The following is an 18,342-nucleotide window of genomic DNA, read 5'->3' on the forward strand; positions in this document are numbered from 1 at the left end:
TCGGGCCGCGCGTGCGTCGCCCAGGCCTCGGACCGCTCCTCGGGGTCCTCTCTGCGCGGCGCGGCCTGCTCGCGGCCGTGGAAGAAGCCGTCGTTCCAGTCCTTGCGCCGCGTCGCCTCGCCGTCGGCGGGCGCGTCCGTGACGTCGCGGCCGAGGCAGGGCGCGAGGCGCCGCGCCTTCTCGTTCGCCGAGACGCCGTAGTCGAGGGCGCAGGGCTCGTGCACGCCGGCCACGCCGCTCGACGGACGCAGCGCGGCCATGCTGCCGCCTTTATATACAAAAGGGCAAGAACCGGAAGATTCATTTTTTATTGCATGCAACCACCCGCGCTAAGAGATGGCGCTTTGCTGAGTCCGACATGAGCGCCACGCGGCCGATGAACAATGTCATCGGCGTCACGAAGACGACGCGCGTGCGGCGGCCGCGGACGAGCTCGACGAAGGGCTCCTTCGGCGCCGCGGACCGCTTCGCGCCGCTGCCCCAGCGCGAGGCCTACCGCGGCGCCGTGGAGCTGGGCTTCCCGGAGAAGTTCCAGCGCCTCGACACGCCCGGGGCGACCTGGTCCCCGCGGCGGTCCGACGAGTGGGGCGCGCGCGTCGCGCCGGAGCTCACGCGGCCGCGGTTCCAGCCGCTCATCTCGCCGCGGAGCGGCGAGCCGCGGCCGTCGCAGGGGTCGCCCTTCATCAAGAACGCGCGGCTGACGGACTTTTGGATCTCCGACGAGCGCAGCGCCTTCTCCGGCGCCGCCGGCTCCCTCGAGGAGGGCCGCGCGCCCCTCGAGCGGCGCCGCGCGGCGTCGACGACGAACCTCGAGCGGCGCCGCGCGGCCTACGTCGCGGCCGTGCGGCCCGAGCGCATCCGCGAGGCCAAGGAGCGCAAGCGCGAGGCGAAGCGCGCGCGCGACGTCCTGCGCCTCTACCACCGCGACCCCTACGCGCGGTCCTACCCGACCATCGCCATCGACGGCGACGACCGGCCCTGCACGGCGCCCGACGCCATCGTCCACACGAACTTCACGCGCCAGCCCGCCGGCGACACGCACATGCGCACGTCCCACCGCTTCTTCCTCCGGTCCAAGTACGAGGCGCCGCGCGTGCTCGACTAAGTGGTGAAGCCGACGGTGAAGCACTGGTTGAAGCGGCGAGCGGCCAATCGGCAGCCCCGAATTGCCTTCTCGACGGCATGGCGCCGCCGCCGCGGGCCCGGCGCGTGTCCGTGCCCCTCGGGGCGTCCGTGGAAGATCTGGAGGAGCCCCTCATGAAGGACGCGGAAGGCTTCGCGTCCGTCGACTACGACCTCGTGCTCGTCGTCAAGGCGCCGGCGGGCAGCGCGCCCTGGGAAGACCTCGTGTGCCGCCTGGCCTACGCGGAGCTGGACTTCGTCGTCCACGAGCTGCACGTGGAACGGCCGAGCCTGAGCCGCGCGGGGAGCCGCCTCGCGCGCGCGGGCGCGCGGCTCAACGAGATGATCGGCATCGAGGCCGGCGACCCCGTCAAGTTCGTCGCGCTCCGCGGCGGCGAGGACCGGCTCCGGCGCGAGGCCGCGCGCGTGGGCTTCTCCATGCTCCTGGACCCCGCGCGCCTCGCGGCGCTCGCGGCGGACCGCGGCGTCGCCGTCGGCGTCGACGCGAGCCGCGGCTGGCTGCTGCCGCCCTACGCGCATCACTACGCGCCGTACCACGAAACGGGCGCGCCGTCGCCCTACGCGAAGCGCGGGCCGAGGGGCCTGGGCCGCGACCAGGGCCTCTTTGCCGGGCCGGACCGCGTGCGGCTCCTCGCGTCGATTTTAGCCGCGCCCGAGGCCGAGGGGGGGTGCTACCTGCCGCTCGCGACGGCGGCCGTCCGGGACGCCGCGGTCGTGGACTACTTCCCGCTCGTGTCGGCGCTGAGCCTCGCGCGCCTGCGGGAGCGGCTGCCGCGGCGCTACGTGCCCTTTGTGCGCGAGGCGGATCACGGCGCGATCCGCGACGTCTGGGGCGAGCACGTGGCTTTGTACTTCGCGTTCCACAGCTTCCAGACGCGGCAATTATGTTTCCTGGCGCCGACGGGGCTCTTGTGTTATGGCGCGGCGACGGCGCTCAAGGCGCGCGGGTTCTACAAGTTCGCCGCGGCCATCGACGTCGGCTTCTCGATCGTCGTCGCGCTGTGGACGATCAAGTTCACGCGGCTCTGGCGGCGGCGCGAGGCGGAGCTGGCGCTGGAGTTCGGCACGGCCGGGTTCACGAACAAGCAGCGCAACCGGCCCCAGTTCGCCGCGCACCCGGGCGTCGTCCAGCGGCGGAGTCTGGTCGACGGCCGCGCGAAGTTCTACTTCCCCGAGCGCCTCGCGAACGCGAAGAAGCGCGGGGCCGCGGCCGTCATCGCCGTCGTCCTGTCGCTGGTGACGGCGATCATCGTCGTGCTCTTCTGGATCCGGAGCTTTTTGAACGCGCTCGTGCCCGCGGTGCCGCGGGTCGGCGTGCCGCTCGGGTCCATCGTTGCGCCGGCGCTGAACGCGGGCCTCATGGCCGTCGACAGCGCCTTCGGGCGCATCTCCGAGGCGACGACGGACTACGAGAACCACCGCACGGAGACGGCCTACGAGGGCTCCTACGTGACGAAGATGTTCGCGCTCAAGGCGATCACGTCGTACCTCGCGCTCTTCTACGTCGCCGTGAAGAGCCACCTGCCCGCCTGGACGCACCTGCGGTCGCCCTGCGACGCGCGGGACTGCCTCGACGACGTCGCCGTGCAGCTCGCGTCCCTCTTCGTGTCGAATCTGGTCATCGGCAACCTCCTCGAGCTCGACGTGCCCGGCCACGTCTACCGCTGGATCTGCGGCCGGCGGCCGAGCGCGCCGCCGCCGCCGCCGGCGTCGTCGGCGGCGCCGGAGCGGCGCCTCCGCTGGTGGACGGCGAACCACGACCGCGACGAGCGCAAGGACGCGGAGGTCCACGCCGCGGTGTGCCCCAGGGCAGCAAAAGAGAGCGAAATTCCCAACTTCAAAGGCTCCTTTCTCGGCCGTTTTCCACTCGTTTCGGCTGATTTTTGGACGAGCGATCATCTCTCGGAACGGCCTCGAAGCGTGGGCGCTTTTTCCGGAACGCGCGCGCGCGGAACACTCACGTTGAAGCGACGTTGAATCACCGTTTTGCTGCCCAGGTGTGTCCGGAGCTCGCGGAGGAGATCGAGCGCCAGTTCGCGCGCGAGACCTTCAACCCGATCTGCCTCGACGACATCGCGGAGCTGATGATCCAGTACGGCTTCTGCACCTTCTTCGTCGTCGCCTGGCCGCCGGTCATCGCGTTGGCCATCTTGAACAACTGCGTCGAGTTCCACGTCGACCGCTTCAAGCTCACGTGCATCTGCCGGCCGCCCTTCCCCGTGCGTGTGGAGGACCTCGGCGCCTGGAACGACGTGCTCTGGGTCATGTCGCGGCTGGCGACGCTGACGAACGTCTTCATGTTCGTCTACGTGTCGGGCGGCGTGGACCAGTACGACGCGACGGCGAAGGGTCTCCTGTTCCTCCTCATGGAGTACCTCCTCGTCCACGTGGGCATGGTCATCGAGGGCTGCGTGCCCGAGGTGCCGAAGCGCGTCGTCATCCAGCGCAAGCGGAACCAGTTCGTCGTCGACCGGCTGCTCGGCCCGGCGGGGCACCGGCCGAACGCGCCGTTCCACGCGGGCGACCCGCACCCGCGCGACGACGGCTTCCCGCGGCGGCCCGAGGCCCACGCGGGGCTCCTCCGGGCCGCGGACCACGGCGCCGTCGCCGCCGAGGAGCTCCGGCTGCTCCACGAGGGCCGCGACCACGCGCAGCTGTTGGGCGTCGACCGGCGGCCGCCCCACTACCGCCACGAGACGCACCGGGGCCTCGGCGAGGACCTCAGTCAGCGCCGGTCGTCGTCGTCCGTCGAGGTCCTCCGCGTGCCCTGCCGCGAGCTGACCGACTCCGCCGGGTCCCACCTCCAGTCGTCCTCCGGCACGCAGCAGACGGGGCTGACGGCCTCGTCGCAGGCGCCGTCGTCCTGGCACTCGCGGCCGTCCGACTAAGTTAGAAGTCCGCGGGCGTCAGCGGGCAGGGCTCGTCCGTGCGCGTGAGGAAGAAGACGCTCCCCTTGTTGCCGCGGCCCACGCGGACGTCGTCGGAGAGGTACGTCGTCTCGAGCCAGGCGACGTCGTCGGCGCCCGTCGTCAGCGACGGCCGGAACTGCTTGACGAGCTTGAAGGGCCACGCGGCGCGGAAGACGCGCTGACCCGACGTTTCGTCGAAGAACTCGAGGGAATCGAACTCGACGTTCGCGCGGCGCCCGTTCGCGCCCTTCTCGACGCCGCCGGCGACGCGCACCCAGGCGCCGCCGAAGAGGGGCAGGTCGACGCGCACCTCGTTGGCGATGCGGCCGCCGCGGATCTCCTGCACGGGCTTGCGCTCGGCGCCGGCGTCGACGACGATGCCCGAGGCGTTGACCGCGCCCGCGATCCCCGTCTCCGCGAGCCGCTCGTCCTCGCCCGCCGCGCGGCCCGCGACGGTGGCGACGAGGGACCAGCGGCCCTCGAGCTGCGCGAGGTCGCCGTCGAGGAGGTCGTCCGACGCCGGGCGCAGCTTCTCGAGCTTCTCGACGGCCGGCAGGATCGCGGCCCTTTCGCCCGTCGCGCACGCGGCGCGCGCCGCGGCCTCCTCGTCGGCCAGCTTCCCCGATTTCCGCTTCGGGGCTTTGGGCGTCCGTGTGCCCTTGCCCAGGATGAAGGTCGTGCCCTTGTTGCCCGTGGACACGCGGAGCCCTTCGGAGACGTAGCGCGTGTCGAGGTAGCCCTTGGCCTCGTCGCCCAGCAGTTTAAACGGCACCGGATAGGGCAGGCGCCGACCGAAGACCTCGAAATACGCTAGATCGAAGGCGAAATTGATTCGTCCCGAGTCCGCCAGACTGCCCGCCGCCGACAGGCGGAGCCGGAAGCCGTCGCCGCCTTCCACGAGCTGGTCCACGCGACCCGTCGCGCCGTCGTCGGAGAGCTCGATGTTCTGGGCGATGTCGACGGATTCCAGGCCCGTCAGGAAGCGCTGGATCGGCGACGAGCTCGCGGCCGCGCCGGAGCCGCCGAACAGCGCGTCGAACGCGCCCTCGACGCCCGGCGCCGTGCCGTCGACGCGCTTCCCGAGCGGGTTCGACGCGTCGAAGGCGCTCTTCGACGTGTAGAGCAGGCGCCAGTCGCCGCGCAGCGCCTCCACCGACGGCGTCGACGCGGGGAGATTCGCGATCAGCGTCTCGAGCTCCGCCTCCTCGTCGCGTCCGAGCGAGAGCCTGCCGTCGCCGAGGATCTCCAGCACGCGCGCCTCGCCAGCGGCGGCGGCGCGGAGGAGCGATGCCTGGCGGCGCGGCGACGGCGCGAGCAGCGCGTGGCTGCCGATGGCGCACGCGAGCAGCGCGAGGCGCCAGCACATGCTCTCCGTCTCGTGGCAGCGGTGCAACACCTCGACGGTGCCGTTCAACAAAACGCCTCCCAGCGAGTACCCGGCTCACGCCAAGCCAACGGAAAATTGGGTTTCGAACGCGAGGAGAGAAAGAATCGACCCCTTACGACGGCGCGCAAGCGTCGCGCGCGCGCGCTAGTGCGGCTGCGGGACGTGGCCGTCGACGTAGAAGTTCCGCGTGGCCTCCGGCAGCATGATGACCGCGCCGTCGAAGCGCTCGTCGACCTTGAGCTGGCAGCCGAGGCGGCTCGTCGGCGTCAGCCCAAAGGCCTGGTCGAGCATGTCCTCCTCGTCCTCCTCGAGCTCCTCCTCGAGCTCGTCGAAGAAGTCGTCCTCCAAAATGCAGTGGCAGGTGCTGCAGGCCGTCACGCCCTCGCAGGCGCCCTCGAGGGGGATGTCGTGGCGCTGCGCGAGGCGCAGCAGGTTCTCCCCGAAGTAGGCCGGCGTCTCGATGGCCTCGCCGCTTTTTTTGAACACCCATTTGATCGTCACGTCGGGCGGGCCCTCGCGGTGGTGGTGGTGGCTGTGGCTGTGGTCGCCGCGCGTCGCCGCGAGCACGGGCGCGCGCCGTCGATGATTCGCTGGCGCGAGGCCAAGTCGCAGGCCTCGTCTGAGAAGCAGGCGGACCATGCTAAGAGCTCTTCTTCGCTCGAGGCAATATGGCGCCGGCCATGGCGTCAGCGTCGACCCGCAGCGCTACTTGAGTCCGCTACCTTACGAGGTCCTCGGCCGCCACGTAGTGGATCGTCGCGTTGCGGAACGTCGAGCGCCGGGCGCTGGGGTTGTTCGCCTGCCCTGCGAAGTCGGCCGTGTAGTAGACGTAGATGTCCGTGCACCGGCCGCCGACGTAGACGTAGTTCTTCATGGACGTCGTGCCCCAGGACACGACGAGCGTCGTCGCGGCGGCGAGCGCGTTGATGAGGGCGATCTCGCCGAGCGCCGCCGGGTCGAGGAGCTCGGCGCGGTGTTTTCGGAGGATCGCGGCGACGCGGTCCGGGCACAGGACGCCCTGCGACGTGCTCCCGGCCGCCGTCTTCAGGATCGCGACCGTGCGGTTCCCCGGTACCGGCGCGCCGCGGTCGACGAAGTGGCGGTGGACGAAGGCGGAGAGCCGCAGCGCCACCGGGTTCAAGTTACAGTATTTGGACCGGCGGTGGGTGTATTCGGAGGGCTCCTCCGGGCACTCTAGGGCGCGTCGTCGGCGGCCGGCGGCTTGAGCGGGCTGTGCTGGTACTTCTCCAGAAGCCAGGCGGAATGCGCGGCGGCGCCCTCCGCGATCTTCGAGCGCGCGACCTTGCGGTCCGCGTCGACGGCGGCCAGCCAGTCGCGCTGTGCGAGGAGGCGCCGGTTGAATTGGATATTGTTCTGGATGTCGTCGTCGGTCTGGATCACATGATCATCGAAAGCGGAAAAGAAGCGCTGCATGCGTTGCGCGAATGCACCAGCGGTCTTCGATTCCGCCATTAGGCGCGAACGGGCGTCGCAGACATGGTCATTCGTTTGATGGCAAGCCACGCAGCGGGCATGCGAGCAGAGCGGGCAAGCGTATGCGACAGGGTTGCAACCGTCGCAGCCGTCGCAGGTGTAGCGCCGCGGGTCGCTGCACGGCGGCAGCGGCTGGCGACGCTCTTGCGCGTGCACGGCAGCGACATCAGGGTAGCCGCGGCGCGGTGACAGGGGGTCGAAATGCTCGATTTCCGTGGGTAACACCTGGAAAGCAATTTGAGCGAATGCGTCTACCACCAACTGGTCCATCGCGTACGTGATTTCGAACGTAGTTCCAGGCGGCTGGAACTTGACCTGGGCGTGCCGCGACAGCCAGATGTACGTCGGCGACTCGTCACCGACCTCGCGCTGTTCTTCGAGCAGTTTTAGGATTGGGCATCGAAATTTGTGGCCGACCGCGTCTTGTGCCCCGATGACCTGGCGCATCTCTTCCTGATCTACCTCCTCTAGTTCCATCAAATCTTGAGCATCCTTGGATCGCTTAAACCGGTTCCACATTTGCGCGAAATCGTCACGATCAGCATTGGACTTGAAGCGCAGGTCCAACCGCGTCGCGTCGAGCGCCGACAGCGCCTCGACTCCCCGCCTCGCCGCTCCGCGGAACACGCGCTCGAACACCAGCTTGTTCATCACGAGCGCGACGCAGCGCAGCGGCACGACCAGCGCCTCCCACCGTCGGAACATGGCGTCGTCGTCTTCGGTCCGCAGCCGCGCGGTGCGCCGCAGCTCGTTCGCCGCGCGGAACGCCGACGAGAGCGGCGCCGCGCGGCCGCTCGCGAGGTGCAGCGATAGCACGCCCGCCCCGTCGGCGTAGTCGGCGATGCGACGGAAGATGTCCTGCGGCAAGTGGGACGCGGCGAGGGGGCGCGACATCGTGCGCTGCTGGCCCAAGAAGGAGCAGTAAAACGACGCGGTCCGGCCAACCAAGACGCAAGGCGCAGCGCGGCGGTCGAGAAGCGCGGCGCGGCGGTCGAGAAGCGCGGCGCGGCGGTCGAGAAGCGCGGCGCGGCGGTCGAGAAGCGCGGCGCGTCCCTGGAGAGGCTCGAGCACAGGTCGTCGAGGTTGACGAGGTCACGCCGGGGCTGGCCGGGGCACGCAAAGACGCGCGCCGCGCGCCGCGCCGAGGCGTAGGCCGAGGCGTCCGACGGCGTCCGATGCGGCGTGCCCGGCGGGGCCGGCACCGGACTCCGATCCTTACGCCGCCGGCTTGAAGGCCGCGACCTCCGCGCAGTACGCGCGGACGACGCCCCAGGCCTCGGCGTCCGGGAGCGAGGCCGCGACGGTGATCTTGCAGTCGACGGTCGTCGCGGCCGTGTAGTGGCACTGGAGGAAGGGCCGGGGCGCGTTTCCCTCGTAGCCGTGGTGCTTGTAGCACTCGCGCCCCTCGCAGTCGGGGTATTTGCAGGGCACGTCGTCCCCGGAGGCGTTTTCCTCGTGGACGTTGCACTTGTCCCACTCGTAGTTCGTCGGCGGGGCCACGTCGTGGAGCGTGTAGTCGTGCTCGAGGGGCACCGTCTCGACGACGTCGATGACGTCCACGCAGACCTGCCCGAGCGCGGGCAGCGACGTCGCGGACCCGAACGGCGCGAACCAGGTCGCGAAGCCCTCGATCATCTTCGTGAGCGACTTGGCGTCGTCGGCGCTCTTCGGGGCGCGCTGGAGCAGCTGCGCGTTGACGGGCCCGAGCACGGGCTCGATCTGCGCGAGCGCGCCGCCGACGGCCGCGAGCCGGGGCCCGAAGAGGTCGAAGGACTTGACGCCCTTGGCGTTCGAGCGGCGCACGCTCGTCATGGACGCCAGGATCGTCCCGACCGTCGTCGACGCCGCGAGGAGCGGGCTCAGGTCGACGAAGGGCGCGGCCGCGAGCGCGTCGACGAGCGTCAGATTGGCGCCGCCGGCGTCCCCGTTGGCCCGGACGAGCGCGTCGACGACGCCCCGCGCGACGCGGTCGAGCGCGTCGCAGTCCAATCCGTCGTAGTAGGGATCTCTGAAGAGCCTCGGACACGCGAAGGCCCAGGCGGCGCCGAGGGCGCCCTCGACGACCTTGGGCGTGCCGGCCTCGCTGTCGACGAGCTCGTGGAACGTTCGCGACGCGTCGCGGACCGTCTCGCTGACGCCCCGGAACTCGGCGTGCGCGCTCGTCGCGACCGATTCCATGCGCGCGATGGAGGCCTGGGCCTCGACGATGGCCTGCGCCGACGTGCGGAGGAGCGCGACGACGCCGACCATGAGCGTCGTCTGGAGCGCGACGAAGAGCCAGACGCCGACGAGCAGGCAGCGGCTCGTCCGCCGTTCCGTCTTCGCGTCCGTCGCGATCTGGAGGCCCGTCTCCATGCGGCGGTAGTCCATGCGCGAGTCGACGGGTCGGGGCAGCGCCGGGGGGCGCGGCGATCTTCGAGATGCTCTCTCGGCCGGGCAGCCCGCGCATGCGCATTTCAAGCGCAACAGCAACGTCGGCATCAACCATCGAGCGAGACGCGCCCGACGCGGCGTAGGACGACGCCGCCGCCGGGACGACGGCCGACGGCTGCTTCTTATCATCGCCAGGTCCGCGCGCGCGGGGGCTCCGTGATGCCGCGGGGCGTGGGCGTAGGCCGGGAGAGGCCGTGGGACCAGAGCGCGGAGAGCGTGTCGATCTTCTTGAAGACGTCCTTCTCCGGGAGCTTGTCCTGGAGGAGGGCCTGGCAGCGCGAGAGCTTGGTCTCGCGGCGCGCGAGGTCGAGGATCTCCTCCTTGAGCGAGTCGGGCTGGTCGCTCTGGCGCGGCACGGGCGGCTTCTTGCGCTTCTTCTCCTCGCCGTCGGGCGACGGCGCGCGGTCGCGGATGCCGCCGCTCGGCGCCGACTGGGCGCCGCGGTCCAAAATGTCCGGCAGCGCGTCGAGCTTCGGGAAGGACGACGTGTGTTTGTCCTTTCCGGGCCGGAAGTTCCGCGCGAGGCGCTCCCACTTGAGCTTCTCGTGCTCGCGCTTCGACTCGTCGCGCTGCTGGGCCGTCAGCCGGGACTTGCGCAGGTCCCAGCCCGTGAGCACGACGCGCTGGCGGAGCCTGCCCGTGTCGTCCCGTTTCTTCGCGCGCGTCTCGAAGACGTCGATCGCGCGCCAGCTCGCGGCCATGGACTTCTCCAGGTCCGCCGGGTCGACGACGGGCACGGGCTCGCGGTCCCGGTCCACGTCCGCCGGCGGGTTGAGCCGCGCGAAGCTCAGCTCCATCTTGAGGACCGTCGTTTTCGGGTACGAGATGCCGAGGCGCCGCAGGCTCGCGGGGTCGCTGCAGTCCGCGGCGTCGACGGCGCGGAAGAAGCGCCGCGTGTCCCCGGGCGCGGGCCGCCCGATCTGCGGCCGGCCGAAGCCCAGGCTCTCGCTCCCGACGGAGCTCGCCATGGACACGCTCGCGGCCTTGTGCTTGGACCGCCGGTGCCCGCCGAGCTTCGCGCGGGGCAGCTTCACGAAGGCCTTGTTCGGCGGGTCCTCCGTCGTGCCGGGCAGCACCATGGCTCCTGCCGACGACCGGGCCGCCGCCGCCGGGCGCGGTCCACGCAGCCTCCGGTTTTTAAGCCCGAGGTCGCGTTGATCGGGCAGCTTTGGTTTTACAGGGGTGCAAGGTGGCGCAAGTTGAGATGCTCGTTGACATGGTGCCGCGAGAGTGCTGTCGGCTTCTTCTGTCCACTTCTCTCTCGTCCGCGGCGGCAGTGTCCCCTGCTCGCAGCGCCGCGCGCGATTCGCGCCGCCGCAGGTCTCGACAAACCACGTCCACCATGGCCCGCGGCGCGATCCCCGTCGACACCTCCTTCCCCGACATGCTCCTCTGGGCCGCGGCCGTCTTCGCCATCAAGATCACGCTCATGCACGCGCTCCAGGTGCGGTCGCGGCTCATGACGGGCGACAACAAGTCGTCGCGCCAGGCCCACTGGGTCGAGGACGAGTCCATCCCGGACGTCTTCCTCAAGGCCTTCCAGGTCATGTTCGTGACCTTCGCGGGCCCCGTCCTCGACATCAACCGCCTCGGCGGCGCGCAGCAGAACGCGGCGGAGAACGAGCTCTTCTTCCTCGCGCTCGGTTCGTTGCTCTCGGCCCACGGCTCCGTGCCGGCGAACGGCGCCGACATCGTCAAGTACTACGTCTACTCGCGCCTCGTCCACGCGGCGACGTTCGTCTTCAAGGCGCCGCAGCCCGCGCGCGCGCTCGCCTGGGCCTCGGGCATGGCCTGCATGATGGTCCTCGCCGCCGCGGCCCTCGGCTACTGAGAAGGCCCGCCCGAGGCGCCGTTCGGAAAAACGGCGTGACGATCGCGATACCTACGCTTGATCCCCGCGCACACAAAGCTTAGAGCTCCGACGCGCCGTCGGGGACGGGAAGCCAGGCCGCGTCGTGGTCGAAGCCGATGGCCGCCGGGAGCGTCGCGAGGACGGCCGCGAGGGCCGCGTTGGGCCCGGCGAAGAGCGCGTCGAGGTCGGCGCGGAGCGCGGCGTCGACGCGGTGGCGGTGGCCGCCGTAGGTCGCGTTGGGCCGCACGGCCATGGCCTCGCTGCCGCCGGAGAGCGACTCGTAGGACTTGAGGGGCGCCGCGGGCGCGTCGACGCCGAGCGCGGCGAAGACGCGCGCGAGCGTGGCCTCCCCGTCGTCGAAGAGCGCGCGCTGCGACACCGCGAGGACGCGCGGGCCGAGAGAAACCGCTCTTTCGAGCTGCGGCGCGTAGAGCGACTGGGACAGGAGGCCGTGCGTCACGCCGAAGAGGCCGAGCTTGCCCCGGGCCTCGAGGCCGCCGAGCGCGCCGCCGACGGGCACCTCGACGCAGCCGTCGAACGCGGCCGCCGAGCCCCGGGGCAGCGCGGCCGCGAGGCACCGCCGCTCCGCGTCGACGGCGGCCCCAAAGTCGAAGCGCTCCCGGCCGCAGGCGTCGTCGGCGGCGGCCTTGAGGGAGCGCTCGCCGTAGCGCGCCAGCATGTTGAAGTGCGAGTACGCGCGGTCCACCGGCGCCCGGAGCAGCACGACCCAACTCGCCCAGGGCGCGGCGTCCGCCGCGCGCGCGAGGGCCGTCGGGTGCGCGAGGTACATGGGCGAGCCGTCGACGCGCCGGCCGCCGCCGCAGCCGAGCCGCCGCGCGTAGGCGCCGTCGCCCTCGGCGTAGCGGCCGTCGTCGTTGAAGTGGTAGAGCTCCTTCGACGCGTCGGGGGACCCGAGCGCGTCGCGCAGCGCCGAGTGGAGCGCCGTCGTCCCGGACTTGACCGCGCCGGGGATGAGCGCGAAGGGGCGAGTCGCGTCGAGCGCGCAGTCGTCGTCTCGGGCCGCCAGCGCGGCGGCGGCGAGGAGGAGGAGCAGTGTGTGGGTGGGCATGGCTTCAGCGGTGCTACGCGCTCATGGCTGGCTTGCGCAACGTTTGTGGCTCTGGCAATTCTGCAGCGGCGTCGCAGCGCGCGAAATTAGTAGGTCGCGTTCCTGACAATCACCGATGGCACAGGTTTTTGCCGCGGGAGAGCATCCATCGGCCGCTCTCCCAGCTCGGACAAAAGACGCTCGCCGCCAAGCTCGCCGCCCGCGACGCCGAGCGCAACCAGCGCGCGCGCGCCGCTACCCGCGATTTGCACCGCGCCGCGCCGCGCCGCACGCACAAAGACAACCATGATGGAGTACGACGAGTTCGGCAACCTCATCGGCGGCGACAGCGACGACGAGAGCGAGGGCGAGGCGGCGCCGGCGGCCTACGGCGACGCCTCGGCCGGCGACGGCCAGGTCGTCGCCATGGAGGAGGACGAGGTCGGCGAGCGCGCCGTCGTGCTCCACGAGGACAAGCAGTACTACCCCGACGCGGCGGACGTCTACCCCGGCGCGCGGACCGTCGTGCTCGACGAGGACGCGCAGCCGCTCGAGGAGCCGATCCTCAAGCCCGCGGCCGTGCGGCTCTTTAGTACCTTGGACCACAGCGCCCCGGGCGAGAAGAGCTACACCGTCGACTTCATGCGGGGCCTCATGGAGCGGCCCGAGCTCATCCGGAACGTCGCGCTCCTGGGAAATTTGCACTGCGGCAAGACCACTTTAACGGACGTCTTCGTGCAGCACGCGCACCGCGTCGAGTGGGACCCGAGCAAGGAGTTCAAGTTCAGCGACACGCGCAAGGACGAGCAGGAGCGCCAGCTGTCGATCAAGTGCGCGCCCGTGTCGATGGTGCTGCCCGACTCGCGCGGCAAGCACTACATGGTGCATTTGGTGGATTGCCCGGGCCACGTGGGCTTCAACGACGAGGTCACGGCGGCGCTCCGCGCCGTCGACGGCGCGGTTATTGTTGTTGACGCGGTCGAGGGCGTCATGGCGTCGACGGAGCGGCTCATCAAGCACGCGATCGAGGCGCGCGTCGGCCTCACCTTGGTCATCAACAAGGTCGACCGCCTGATCCTCGAGCTCAAGCTCCCGCCGACGGACGCCTACTTCAAGCTCGTCCACACCGTCGACGACGTCAACGCGTGCGTCGCGGAGTGCTGGGGCGCCGCGCGCGACCGGCTCCGCCTCGGCGACGAGCAGCCGCCGCGGCTCAGCCCGACGAAGGGCGACGTCTGCTTCGCGTCGGCCCAGCACTGCTGGTGCTTCACGCTCGAGTCCTTCGCGCGCGTCTACGGCGAGGACGCCGCGCGCAAGGGCAGCGGCGGCGTCGACGCCAAAGCGCTCGGGAAGCGGCTCTGGGGCGACGTCTACTTCGACTCTTCCACCCGGAAGTTCGGCCGGGCGCCGCCGCCGCCGACGGGCGCGAAGCAGAAGCGGTGCCAGCGGTCCTTCGTCGAGTTCGTCCTCGAGCCGCTCTACAAGATCTACGCGCACGTCTTGGGCGAGGAGCCGGGCTCGCTCAACGCGGCGCTCGGCGCCGTGGGCATCAAGCTCGCCGTCGACGAGCTCAGCCTGGACCCGAAGCCCCTGCTCAAGTGCGCCCTGCGGCGCTTCTTCAAGGGCCGCGCGACCGCGGCGTTCGTCGACGTGATCTCGCGCCACTCGCCGAGCCCCAAAGCGCACTCGGCGACCAAGGTCGCGTACCACTACTGCGGCGCGCTGGACGGCGACCGCGCGGCGGCCATGGCGGGCTGCGCCGACGACGGGCCCCTCTGCGTCAACGTCGTCAAGCTCTTCTCGACGCCGGACGCGACGGGCTTCGTCGCGTTCGGCCGCGTCTACAGCGGCCGCGTCGCGCCGGGCGCGCGCGTGAACGTGCTCGGCGAGAACTACTCGCCCGACGACCCGGAGGACGCGCGGCCCTGCGTCGTGGCGGGCGTGAGCGTCTGCCACGGGCGCCACGCGACGGACGTGCCGTCCGCGGGGCCCGGGAATCTGGTGCTGTTGGAGGGCGTCGACGCGTCCATCGCGAAGACGGCGACGATCGTCGACGCGGCGGGCGGCTCCGACGCGGACCCCGTCCACATCTTCCGGCCGCTGAAGTTCGACAATTTGGCGGTCGTGAAGCTCGCCGTCGAGCCGCTGAACCCGTCCGAACTGCCGAAGATGACGGAGGGTTTGCGGAAGATCTCCAAGAGCTACCCGCTGGCGCAGACCAAGGTCGAGGAGAGCGGCGAGCACGTCGTGCTGGGCACGGGCGAGCTCTACCTCGACTGCGTCATGCACGACCTCCGCGAGATGTACGGCGCGGTGGAAGTGAAAGTCGCGGACCCCGTCGTCGCCTTCTGCGAGACCGTCATCGAGACGTCGTCGCTCAAGTGCTTCTCGGAGACGCCGAACAAGCGCAACAAGCTCACGATGATCGCCGAGCCGTTGGACGCGGGCGTCGCGGACGCCGCGGAGCGCGGCGACGTCGACCACCGGTGGTCGAAGAAGCAGGTCGGCCAGTACTTCCAGAAGACCTACGACTGGGATTTGCTCGCCGCGCGGTCCATCTGGGCCTTCGGGCCGGATGCGCTCGGGTCGTCGTCCTTCGGGGGCGGCTGCAGTAACGTGCTCTTGGACGACACGCTGCCGTCCGAGGTCGACAAGCGCCTCCTCAACGCGGCCAAGGAGTCCGTCGTCCAGGGCTTCCAGTGGGGCTGCCGCGAGGGCCCGCTCTGCGACGAGCCCATCCGCAACGTCAAGTTCAAGATCCTCGACGCGTCGATCTCCGACGTCGCGCTCCACCGCGGCGGCGGCCAGGTCATCCCGACCGCGCGCCGCGTCTGCTACAGCGCGTTCTTGATGGCGTGCCCGCGGCTCATGGAGCCCATCTTCGCCGTCGACGTCCAGTGCCCGGCGGACTGCGTCGCCGCCGTCTACCCCGTGCTCGCGCGGCGCCGGGGCCACATCGTCCAGGACGCGCCGAAGCCGGGCGCGCCGTTCTACACGGTCAAGGCCTACATCCCCGCCGTCGACTCCTTCGGCTTCGAGACGGACCTCCGGGCCTTCACGCAGGGCCAGGCCATGTGCTCCCAGGTCTTCGACCACTGGGCCGTCTGCCCGGGCGACCCCCTCGACCGCTCCATCATCCTCCACCCGCTCGAGCCGAGCCCGCCGCCGCACCTCGCGCGCGAGTTCATGGTCAAGACCCGCCGCCGCAAGGGCCTCTCCGAGGACGTCTCCATCGCCAAGTTCTTCGACGACCCCATGCTCAAGGAGCTCTCCGAGATGCAGCCGGGCGGCGGCGGCATGTAGGACGGCGGATAAATCGGGCTCGATCGACTGCAACATTGCAGGGAAACGTTGCCTTGCCCGACGCAACGTTTGCGATGTCGAGCGCAACGTTCGCGATGTCAAGCGCCTCGTCGACGGCAAACGCGTCGTCGCCGAGCGGCGCCGAGCTCGCGAAGACGTTTGCAAGCGCCTCATCGACGGCAAACGCGTCGTCGCCGAGCGGCGCCGAGCTCGCGAAGACGTTTGCATCGCCCGAGTCCAGCGATACCGACGTCGCGAAGACGACCGAGCCGCGAAAGACGTTTGCATCGCCAGAGTCGCCGCGAAAGATGGCCTGCGGCTGCGAGCTGGGCGCCGTGTCATGCGTGCACGACGAGGATGCCACAACGGAGGTCTCGACGAACCCGACGACGTTCGCCGTCGCGCCGGGCGGCGCCGTGCACGTGCGCGAGTTCTCGACGCGCGTCGTGAAAGCGGTCGTCAAGCGCGCCGTCGACGACTGGATCGTCAGCGAGGAGATCGACGGCCTCGCCGCGCGGCTCGGCGCGAGCTGCACCGTCGTCGTCGACGGCGCCGAGTGCGCCATGGACGACGTCCTGCGGCGCTTCGGGTCCCTGGGCGTCGAGGGCCGCGAGCTCTTCGTCGCCGGCGCCGACGGCGAGGAGCGCATCGGCACCGAGGGCGAGCTCTTCCGCGCGCTCGCGCGGCTCGCGGGCGATGAGCGCGTCTCGTTCCGCACGGGGCGGAGCGGCGGCTACCGGAGCCCCGCGGCGTCGCGGAAGCGGTCGCGCTGCGAGCCGTCGCCCGAGGACGGCGCCGCCGGCAAATCGTTCCTCAACGTGAGCTCGTCGGGCCTCGTCATCGCGTCGCCGCGCGTCTTCGATGACCTGGCCGCCGGGCGCAAGGTCCGCGCGAAGATCTTCGACGAGGACGGCGTCGTCCACGACGGCCGGCGGTGCACGGCCTGCGACGTGTCCCCCATCGTCGGCGCGCGCTACGAGGCCGCCGACGGCGCCGGCGACGTCTGCGAGCCGTGCCTGCTGTCGCTGCGGCGCGCGGAGCTCGCGAACGGCCGGGGGCCGACGCGGCGCTTCCGCCGCGTGCCCCACCCCGTCCGCGACGTCGTCGTGTGAATACCTCGCTCGTACTGTTAGTGCGACGACGGCGGCGCGACCTCGTCGTCGACGAGCGAGTCCCGGTGGAACTGGTGCCCGTCGTCGTGTTCGTCGCGGTCCCCGCACTCGCAGCACAGGTAGGACACGTCGTCGACCATGGACTTGCGCTGCTTGAGGTTGTCGACGCGCTTGAAGTCCTCGTAGTTCGACGAGTAGCGGTGGCTCTCGGCGCGCGTGTCCGCGGAGCCGAGGTCCGAGAGCGTCGGCAGGAGGTACTTGCCGTTCTTCCGCTGCTGCAGCATCGACGCGTTCGTCAGGAGCGTGTCCGCGAGGAGCGGCCGCTGGCGCTGGACGGCGAGCGTGATGCCTGCGACGGGGGCCGCGCGGGTCGCGCCGCGGTCGGGCGAACGACGACGCCGCGGGACGCACAGTCGTACTTGGCCGGGCCGCGGCGCCGGTTCAGCGACGCGCCCGCGCCCTTGTAGAGGAGCTGCGCGATGGCCAGGTCGTCGTTGAGGTTCACCGCGTGCCAGAGGATCGTGCGGCCCTTGGGGTCCCGGAAGTCGCAGAGGAAGTTGGGCCCGAGGTGGTGCGCGCCCGCGTCGACGGCCGTCTTGAAGCGGCCCTCGTCGAGCTTGTCCTGCAAGGGAAGCAGCGCGGCGCAGGCGGCCATGTACTTGTTCCGGCCCTTGAAGGCGCTCCGCGCGTCGTCGGCGGCCTTGAGCTGCTGGTCCAGCGGGATCTCGACGCCCCGCTCGGCGCGCGGGCTGTGCGGCGCGACGCCCTCGAAGTCCGCGGGCGAGGACCCGCGCGGGTCCTCGCTCGCGTCGTCGTGGCCGCCGCCGGGCCGCTCGGCGCGCACCTCCGCCCGGGGCGGCAGGCCGGGCAGGCGCGTCGACGACTCCCAGGCGCCGGCGAAGAGCGCGTCGTCGTCGTCGTCGTCGCGCGCGCAGAAGCCCACGCCGAGGTCGAAGGGCAGGCTCGGCGCGCCGGCGTCGTCCGGGCTCTGGAAGCCGCAGAACCCGAAGTTCAGCATGTCGACGAAGGTCGACGGCTTCTCCTCGAGCGGGTTGGCATCGCCCGTCAGCTCGTTCAACGAGTCGTAGGTCGACATCGGGCAGCCCCAGACTGGGGAATGATCAGGCCGACGCCGCGCGGAGCCGGCACTGCCGGCTTTAGTGTACTTGCTCATCCTAGCCGAAGAATTGAGCCCGACTTCGTACCGAAGCTTTCGCTTGATCACTGCGTGGCCTTGAAGCGAGATCACGAGTGCAGCTCGACGATGGCTCGGTACTTACCCGTGCGCGCGTGCCTCTTCGCGTCGCTCTTCGGCGTCGCGACGTCCCTCGTGGGCCCCGCGCCCGCGTTCCGCCACGCGCGGTCGCCCGTGGTCCGGAGCGTCCTCGCGGAGCCGAGCGTCGCGTCGCCGGCCGAGCTCGCGAAGGACTTCGACCTCAAGGCGTACTTCGCCCAGAAGGTCGCCGCCGTCGAGAAGGCGCTGGACGAGTCGCTGACGTGCACGACGCCGGAGACGAAGATCATCGTCGAGTCCATGAGGTGCGCGCCGCGCCCGCGCGCCCCGCCGAGCGCACCGGCCCGACCAGACCCGGCGCGCGGCCGCCGCGGCCGCCCGGCTTCCGGCGCCGCGGCGGCCGCGCCGGCGCCGTCGGCCGCCGCGC

The 18,342-nt window shown here is 70.8% G+C and overlaps 4 protein-coding genes across 4 annotated transcripts in view; 3 read left to right on the forward strand and 1 right to left on the reverse strand.

Moving 5' to 3' along the window:
• Positions 1 to 358: 358 nt before the first annotated feature.
• On the forward strand, positions 359 to 4,031 carry AURANDRAFT_61653 (hypothetical protein; the record flags this gene model as incomplete). The annotated part of the gene is made up of 3 exons (XM_009035419.1): positions 359 to 1,093; positions 1,249 to 2,940; positions 3,141 to 4,031. The coding sequence occupies 3 exons, from the start codon at positions 359 to 361 to the stop codon at positions 4,029 to 4,031; spliced, it is 3,318 nt and encodes a 1,105-aa protein (XP_009033667.1).
• A 1,552-nt stretch (positions 4,032 to 5,583) lies between these two features.
• On the reverse strand, positions 5,584 to 6,078 carry Fed1 (putative ferredoxin; the record flags this gene model as incomplete). Its single annotated transcript, XM_009035766.1, has 1 exon — positions 5,584 to 6,078. One exon carries the CDS (start codon positions 6,076 to 6,078, stop codon positions 5,584 to 5,586), a length of 495 nt encoding a protein of 164 aa, XP_009034014.1.
• Positions 6,079 to 12,572: 6,494 nt separating this feature from the next.
• AURANDRAFT_58684 (hypothetical protein) lies at positions 12,573 to 15,569 on the forward strand (the record flags this gene model as incomplete). The annotated part of the gene is made up of 1 exon (XM_009035420.1): positions 12,573 to 15,569. One exon carries the CDS (start codon positions 12,573 to 12,575, stop codon positions 15,567 to 15,569), a length of 2,997 nt encoding a protein of 998 aa, XP_009033668.1.
• Positions 15,570 to 17,940: 2,371 nt separating this feature from the next.
• AURANDRAFT_52464 (hypothetical protein) overlaps positions 17,941 to 18,342 on the forward strand; it is a gene marked incomplete at both ends in the record, with an annotated part of 1,365 nt that continues 963 nt past the window's right edge. Inside the window, one exon of the mRNA XM_009035421.1 lies at positions 17,941 to 18,220. Within this exon, the coding sequence (XP_009033669.1) occupies positions 17,946 to 18,220 (275 nt within the window). The remainder of the gene's footprint in view (positions 18,221 to 18,342) is intronic.

This window comes from Aureococcus anophagefferens (assembly GCF_000186865.1).
Source record: "Aureococcus anophagefferens unplaced genomic scaffold AURANscaffold_3, whole genome shotgun sequence".
NCBI classification, from domain to species: domain Eukaryota; class Pelagophyceae; order Pelagomonadales; family Pelagomonadaceae; genus Aureococcus; species Aureococcus anophagefferens.